Source organism: Salvia hispanica, chromosome 6 (genome assembly GCF_023119035.1).
Source record: "Salvia hispanica cultivar TCC Black 2014 chromosome 6, UniMelb_Shisp_WGS_1.0, whole genome shotgun sequence".
Lineage (NCBI taxonomy): Eukaryota > Viridiplantae > Streptophyta > Magnoliopsida > Lamiales > Lamiaceae > Salvia > Salvia hispanica.
In genome coordinates this window covers 11,302,221-11,310,854 of record NC_062970.1, presented here as the reverse complement: position 1 = coordinate 11,310,854, position 8,634 = coordinate 11,302,221, and the positions used below count along the sequence as shown (strand labels likewise).

Below are 8,634 nucleotides of genomic sequence, written 5' to 3'. Positions count from 1 at the left end.
TAACTAAGTAACCAAATATTAATATAATTAAATTAGGTTAACTAATAGAATCATCTTCTTCTCCACTGTTCTTTTCCACGCCGCACTGTTCTGTAAGTTCTTCTCTCTGCATTTTAATTTCTCTTCCTTCCTTTTTCTTTCTATTTTGATAAATATAAAATGATTTGGACTTGAATGTAATAAACTAAAAGTGTTTGATAATTGATATGGATTTAGTGTAAACCTAAATAGGGAGGTAATCAATTGCTAACTAATTACCAATCCCAAATTGAGACCAATTTTCAACCATTAGATTAGAAGATCTTGTGGTTAATATAATGCCAAGTGTAATATATTTTAAATTTAAATAATTATTAATTAAATTAAAAGGGTATTAATGTCAAATCCTATATATAGTAATTATAACTAACTACTTTCTCTCTCCTCAAAATCATCTCAAATCTTTAAATTTACGTAACTCTCTCAATTTAAATTATTTTTTCGCAAAAAAAAATATATCAAATTAAAGATAATTTAATAAGGATTCCAACGAGATCTCAATTGCATATGTTCCGACGACGTTCGGATGATGAAATTTGATATTTTTTATTTTAGTTTTCGTAAATGTTGATAACCAGATTTTTATCAACAAATACATCAAAAAATCTCAATAAAACCATGTAAAAATCTCAATAAATATGTGTTGATATTTTCTTGTACTAATGTTGATATTCTTATATCATATTGTTGATATTTGTAATACACAATGTCGATATAAAAAAACACTCACGAAAATTATCATATGATAACATAATGACGATATTACCCTTTTGTTGATATTTTGTCTACTATTTATTGAGATTTGTGAGCTTTAATCTCATCCACTCATTTTAAAATCCAAGGGTGGAGATTTAGTCTTGATTTTGGATTAGGGTGCTATAAGCATTAGAATAAGACCCAACCTAAATATGTGTATTTTTTCTTCAAAAACTTATAATAAGATTGGTTTTCTAGTACCTTGAAGGAAATATTCTACTGCATTTTAGGTTTTGCATTACTGTTGGAGATGGTCATAGTTGTTAGTCTATTGTGCTTCTAAGTTCTAACGTATTCTTGTAAATTGGAGAGATTTATTTATTTGTTGCGCTTAAAATTAGACCACTCCTCCCAACATGACGTCGCTCTCTACTCCCGTGTAGTTTGTTTACATATAGAACTCGGACATAATTGCTTGTGAAAGAATGCACCTACACTAGTACATTTTGGTATGCTGTATAATCTTGTGGCTAAGAAGTGAAATAGGACGAAAAGTACCCTTTCTATCTAGTTTCCTTATTATAGCTTTAGTCATTTTCATGTCACTGTTTTGAACGTCAAATGAATAACACAATAAGACGCATCCTCAAATTGGCATGCATTCTCATTGAGTACCTACTTAATTACATAATAAAACGCCAAGCTCAAATTAGCATTGTATCCAAAATTCGTTAAAATAGATGGGACCCGGCTAAATTCCAACCAAATTTTTACAAGCAGTAAAATATACTCCCTCCGTTTCATGAGAATAGAAACTTCTAAAATATACTGATTTTAATGCAAAATTGATAAAATAAAAGAGATATAGAAAGAAAGTGTGTTAAGAGTGTCCACAGTGGTTTGACAAGCCGCCTCCCGCTGCAGCCCCCCTTCTCCCACAGCCATGCCCTCGCCGCGGCTTGTCGGCGCCGCACAATAGGAGCCCCGTCCACCGCCCCCCCTCTCCCTCAGCCACGTCCACGGCCCTCCGTTTCCGCTGCTATAGGGAGCCGCGGCTCCCTATTGTGCACGCTCTAATGGAAAATGAGTCTCACCTTATTAGATGAAGAGAATTTTCCTAAAATAAAAGGTTTTTATTTTTAGAGAACGGATCAAAAAGAAAAGAATTTCTATTTTTAAGGGATAGAGTAATTAAGTATCAATAAGCCACACAATATATCTCTATAAAAACCTAATCCCTTCAACACTTTTGCATCAACAAAAAAGTAGCCATGGCCACTAAGAGAAACACATCACTTGCCCTTTTGCTCTTGCTCAACCTCATATCCTTCTCCTTGACCACTGCTTGGACATACCCGATCCCAAAACCAGGTTCAAGAACTTCACCGAACCCCAAACCGCGCACCCCATCTAGCCCGTGTGGAGGGACTCCATCGGGCGGCAAGCAATCCGGGAGTCCACCGGGCCAGGCACCTGCGACTCCACCGAGCAAGCCACCTGCGACTCCACCAAGTCAGCCACCTGCGATTCCACCGAGACAGCCACCTGCGACTCCACCGAGCCAGCCACCTGCGACTCCACCGAGCCAACCACCTGCGACTCCACCGAGCCAACAACCGGGAAACTCATCATGCCCTAGAGATGCCCTAAAATTGGGCATCTGCGCCAACGTGCTCGGCAACCTTCTTAACGTGACCATTGGAACGCCACCCGTGACCCCATGCTGCACCCTAGTCCAAGGGCTGGCCGATCTTGAGGCCGCCGTCTGCCTTTGCACTGTGATTAGGGCTAACATTTTGGGCCTCAACATTAGTCTTCCCATTGCTCTCACCTTGCTCCTAAATGTGTGCAGCAGGGAAGTCCCGAGGGACTTCCTCTGCGCTTGAGCTGCGAACTTAATTCGTTCATTTGAAGCTTGAATTTTATGCTTATTAATCAAGATTATGTGTGTGGTTTTACTAATGTTTGTGTGTTTTTATATGTACTGTGTGAAGGAAGACTTGAATAATGTTAGTTATTGTGTCATGCAATTTGTGTATGGGATCTCTTGGTGGTCTACTCCTAAGTTGGAACCCCAAGGAATCGAATTGAAAATGTCAATCGTTTTATGATGCAGTTTATGAAATTAATTACGTTTCTTTCTTGATTATTTTTTATAATACGGATAATTTTACTATTCGTCATTTCGTATACGTACGCGATCACATGTGCTAACGCACACACGTATCGAGTTCATGTATGTGTAAAGAGAAACTAATGCTCAAAAATTAGAGTTTATAAAACAATGCACAAAATTCAGTCAAATTTGAACCAAATGTCGATCCACGGAGAAGAAATGATTCTTTAATTCTAAACATAACGAAAAATACAGTACATTAAAGTAAAGAACTTTATGCGTTAAAAAGTGTTGTAGCTAAATAGTGAAAGTTATAAAAGATCATATAAGATAAAGTACAAAGAGATCACTATTAGGACTGGACTAGGAAAATATTATAGGAATAGTTTGGCCGATTTATAAATTTTATGAGTGAAATAATAAGAAAAAGGAAGAGAAAAAAGAGAAAAACATAAAAATCTCTTATTCCGAAAAATTTGCATGTCTCAATTCAATATTTTAAAAGGTCAGCGAATTTAATCGCAAATTTCAAAACGCAAGCGACCATTTTTTTCTAAAATCTCGGTTGGGAATATGTAAAACGGAATGTAGAATTTCATTAATATAAACTATACATACAAACCTTCCTAACATTCATCTATACAAAATTACTAAAAAAGTTACTCCATACAACAAGAATCCATGAAAAACTTCATTCTGATTACACAGCTAGCCAGCCATCACGGCTGCGTAAGCCCCCTCGGCGAGGTCCGCCGCCCCAAATCAAACGGCCGATCATGGAGCTGACCGGGACTATCCGGTGTCCCCGCCGCCGCCTCCCCAAACACCTCCGCCCCCACATACTGCTGCATCACCAGCACCGAACACGTGGCCGCGAAATCCGACGACGCAAGCAAATCCCCAATCGCCCCTAGCTCCGGGCACTCGCTCCAATCCGTCAGCCCCGCCGTCAGCGGCGACGTCTGCCCCTCCCCTCTCCCCACTATAAACAGGTCATGAATCACATCTATCGACCTTATCGCCGCCACCGTCTCCTCCCCATTGTTCACAAACTTCTCCGTGTAAGTAACTGAAGGATCGCTCGAAGTCTTCGCTCTAAACTGGTTGATAAACTCCGCATCCATCTGCTTCTCCCGATCGTTGTCCGTGTCCACCGTCAGGACCTCCCGCCCACTCTGCGCCCGCCCCGCGGCGTCGCCGCCCTCCCCTGGCGTGAACCGGAGCACCGTGAGGTTTATCCCTGGGTGCTCCAATATCCGGGAGGCGTACGCCAGCGCCTCCCGGTCGTCTGGGCCGCCAAAGAACAGAACCGCCACGTGATGGGCGATCTGGTTGGCGGCCAGCCTGTTCGACCCGGTGAGGCCCCGGTCGACCAGGATCCCTATTGAGCATGGCGCGTTTGCCAGCACGTTCTGGTTGATGGTGCGGAAGGCCGGGTTCGTGGCCTCCATCCCACCATCAACCGTCTGCTGCTTGTGGAAGGGGATGATGACCAGAGCAACGCGCTTGTCCTCCGCCACCTCGCATATGTCCTCGTGCATTGTCGAGTAAGGCGAGATGGCGGTAAGGGGATTGACCGATACGAACCCTACGTTCTGCTGGAAGTTTTCGAAGGCGTGGATGATGTGGTCGGACTGGGCCTGGGTTCGGTTCAGGGCAGGCCGACCGGATTTTCGGGCTGTGTGGACTATGAGCATGGCCGAGGAGCGGCCAGTCAGCTCGACTAGGTGGAGGACGTACGTGCAGATTGGGGACTTCTTGGTCGGGTTGGAAGCTTCTAGAAGATTGATGATGGTCGGGACGTTTCTGGGAGTGTGCACGCACACCAGGACACGGAACTCGCCATCTGGTTTCGTTCTCTGTATGGTCCTTCTCTTGTACGGTGCGAATTTCTTGGCAGGTTTGTATATGGATGTCACGATTGGACTGATGACGGACGTCATCACGGTTGCTACAATCACCATAATAGCGAATGCTTGGTCGTCCAGAACCTATATATATAGGGATGTGATCAGTGGCCAACTATTTGCTAACTGCTTACTATGTCAACAGTCTAGCCTATGTTATAGATGTCAACATGAAGAGATTTGTACGCTAACTAAATTTCTTTTACATACAACTGTCTTCGTGTTGACATCTATAATAAAACAGTGCATACGCAACTGAATTTGGTTGTCCAGAACCTGTTATATATACACATGTAACAATGAATAGTGCATACACAACTGAATTTTGGGCACAAAATCAGCAAAATACCTTCTGATCTTTTCCGACATTGAGCACGATCATCTCGATTAGACCTTTGGCGTTCATGAGCAAACCGAGCGTGAGGCCTTCGTAGAACGGGATCTTGTAGTAGAGAGTGACAAGAAGCGTGCCTGCAACTTTACCGGCACAGGCAAGAACGATAACGACAGCTAGAATAGCCCAAGTGCTGAAATCTTTTATAGAAGAGACGTCGGTTTTGAGGCCGCTGATGGCGAAAAATAGGGGCAAGAGAAGGCCGGAGACGAAATCCTCCAACCTCTCTATAAGAGTTATACCAAGAGGCCCATTTGGGATGACTAAACCAAAAACAAAAGCACCGAACACAGAGTGTGTGCCAAGAGCATCAGTAATGAAACCCGAGATCATCACTCCGGTGAGTATGAGGCAGATGTAGAATTCACTAACGGATTCCCCCTCCGGTGAGTTCCCTATCATCCGGCAAATGAGAGGCCTCACAACACACACACAGAAAACAACAAACATCACACTCGACAGAATCACCCAGAGGGAAGCCAGAGACGCAGCCTCGTTCTCTGCTAAGGCGATGGCAAAGGCTAGCAGAATCCACGCGCACATGTCGTTGATTAGAGCCGACGACATAGCCAGCCTCCCAATCTCTGAGTTGAGAAGCTTGAGCTCTGCGAGGATGCGAGCCAGAACAGGGAAAGACGTGACAGAGAGGGCCACCCCGAGGAAGAGTATGAACGTGCCTAGCCTCACAAACTCGGACTTCTCGTGCAGAACGAAAGCAAAGGAGACGCCTATGAGGAATGGGAGGATCATGCCTGCGATCGCGATGACCAGCGCCTTCTTACCAGTGCGCTTGATCACAGTGATGTCCATTTCCACCCCGATCAAGAAGAGGAAGTAGAGTAGGCCTACATTCGCCATGGTTTCGAGAACCATGACACTCCTTAGTGGGAATATCGTGTCTGCGAACTTCTTGCTTCTTCCCAGTACGGACGGCCCTAGGATTATACCACCCTGCATTTAAAGAAAGCAATAAACATCACAATACTGTCGGACTAGAATGTGTGGGGCCCTTGGGGTTGGGGTTTCAACTTTTTTGCAATAAGAAAGCAGTAAACATAATAAATATGTCTTACCAAAATAGTATCATAAATAAATATGGTATGTTCTAACTTCCAAGAAATGCAATATATACTTAGAGACTTACATAAATAAATATGGTACTATGTTCCAAGAAATGCAATATATACTTAGAGACTTACATAAATAAATATGGTACTATGTTCCAAGAAATGCAATATATACTTGGAGACTTACAAGGATCTCGGAGATGACACGGGGCTGACGGAGGGGTTTGAGGGCGAAGACAAGGATACGGGTGGTGACAACGACGAGGGTTAGCTGTAGGATGAAGAGGGGGAGGGAATAATCGAGAGGGTTATCGCCTTGCCAAATTCCATTCGTTGTGATCATCGTTGGAGCGTAGCATACGATCATCTGATCCGTTCGGTTCGTGGAATCCGCCATTTTTGCTACCTCTATGCGTCTAGACCTTTCAAAGTTTTTGTATATAGATAGTCTCTTTTTTGTTGTGATGAACTTGTTGAGATCTTTCGATATAAATAGTTAAGTGCTAACGCTTTGTCGTTGGTCTCAAATCACCTGCATTCTTCATTGTTGTTGTAATAATCATTTCGGCATTCGAAATTGAAGGAGAAAGTCGACGTAAATTCAAGAGAACAACTAAAACTGTATCTGTTTTAGTCATTTTTGTGTAAACGATTTTGCTTTGGGAAGTTGTGGATTGTCTTGAGCGGTGGTGAGGATATTTAGCGTGGTATGTGGGAAATATCTATATTGGGAAAGGTGGTTGAATCAATTTAGCAATGGATAAAAATTTTGATTGAATTGTCTTCCAGAAAATATGTGAACGTCTTGGACTATAACAATGGCTTATTACTAAACTCTACCGAGATAGTTAATAAATCCATGTATAAATTAAACTGGTGGAAATGCAGAAATTACAATAGGTCTCAACTCCAATCCTCGTTCTATTTTAATTAAATTGTCTCGTTTGAGGCTTGAGAAAGATGATCGATCATGAGAATAAATAAAACCTTATTAAAAGAAATATGTATGTGAATAAGTCAGTCTAACTCAAAGGCCATGTTTGGTTGTCAGGATTCTGTCTGAAAAAGTAATCTGATTCCTTAAATTTTAAATTCTTGTGTTTGTTTCGGTTTTTAATCCAACTGGGAAAGTAATCAAAATCCGATAACAGGAAAAGTTAGTACAACTTTCTAGGATTCTGAATTCTAACTTTTCTTAGATATTCTTTTTCTCAGTTCTAGGATTCTTACATATTTAAGCAATACATATTATATTATTATTATTATTATTATTATTATTATTATTATTATTATTATTATTATTATTATTGACAATGTTTTAAAAATAAATTAAAAAATTATAAATCATACTTAGTTTTACAATAATGAATAACTACAATTACAATTATCATAATTATAACTATATTTTATAATAATTCATAATAGAAATTAATAATTTATTAAATAATTAAAATAAAATTATATAATATAAATCATATAATAAATAATAATTATTATATTTTATAAATTAATAATTAATCAATAAAGTCATAGTGCAAATTTAATTTATAAATTTTTTATTCAATTATAATATCCGTAAATGTTATAATTATAATATAATAATTATTGTATTTATTATTATAATAAATGAGTATAATACTCCATGTAACTATAATAATAATTAATATTATTATATATTAAGATGGATAATCCATATTTAAACTATCCATTGTAGTAATTAATATAATAATATAATTATTATTATTTATAATTCATAATTTATTAAAAATTGTACAATATTATTCTTTTTTATAAATAAAAAAATAATAAGTATATTTTTAGTTTGGTGTTTAAATTAAGTATAAATTTAAAATCTTGATATTTTCCAAACACAGGAAAGTAAAGTTACTAGGAATCATATTCCCGGGATTCATTTTCCCAGGAATCATTTTCCTTGCCAACTTTACTTTCCCGCCAACCAAACATGGCCAAAGGGTTTGATAAAAGAACGAGATAATAACTACTCCATCATCCAAATAGTCAATATCCATTTATAGTAAACTTTTATTCTTTTATTTTACTTTATCATTTTTGGACCACACCATCCACTACAAATCCACAATATTTCAACTAGGTACTTTTTATCATTCTCTCTAACTTTACCAATTACAAATTAAAATTCATAGTATTCCCAATTAGCCTATTTATATGAGACGCAGTGAGTATAATTTATTTGTCAATGATTTTTAAACCTTGAATATATAGAATTTTAAACCTTATGGAGTTTGACTTTCGCGATACAAATAAAAAAGAACAAATAAAGAAAATATAATAAAATTACATAAATTTTATCATTAGACCGAATATCACATCGCGCAAATAAGGAAAAATATGGAAATGGAGTGTATTTTACCTTATTTGCGACGAAAATCGTGT

General features: G+C 38.8%; 2 protein-coding genes across 2 annotated transcripts; one reads left to right on the top strand and one right to left on the bottom strand.

Moving 5' to 3' along the window:
• Window positions 1-1,977: 1,977 nt before the first annotated feature.
• LOC125196914 (pEARLI1-like lipid transfer protein 3) lies at window positions 1,978-2,884 on the top strand. The gene has a single exon (XM_048095579.1). It carries the CDS (start codon window positions 2,007-2,009, stop codon window positions 2,619-2,621), a length of 615 nt encoding a protein of 204 aa, XP_047951536.1. The 5' UTR covers window positions 1,978-2,006; the 3' UTR covers window positions 2,622-2,884.
• A 638-nt stretch (window positions 2,885-3,522) lies between these two features.
• Window positions 3,523-6,764, bottom strand: LOC125194684 (cation/H(+) antiporter 15-like). The gene is made up of 4 exons (XM_048092927.1): window positions 6,752-6,764; window positions 6,407-6,699; window positions 5,108-6,103; window positions 3,523-4,842 (listed from the first exon to the last, which is right to left on the bottom strand). Exons 1-4 carry the CDS (start codon window positions 6,762-6,764, stop codon window positions 3,571-3,573), a joined length of 2,574 nt encoding a protein of 857 aa, XP_047948884.1. The 3' UTR covers window positions 3,523-3,570.
• Window positions 6,765-8,634: the final 1,870 nt, after the last annotated feature.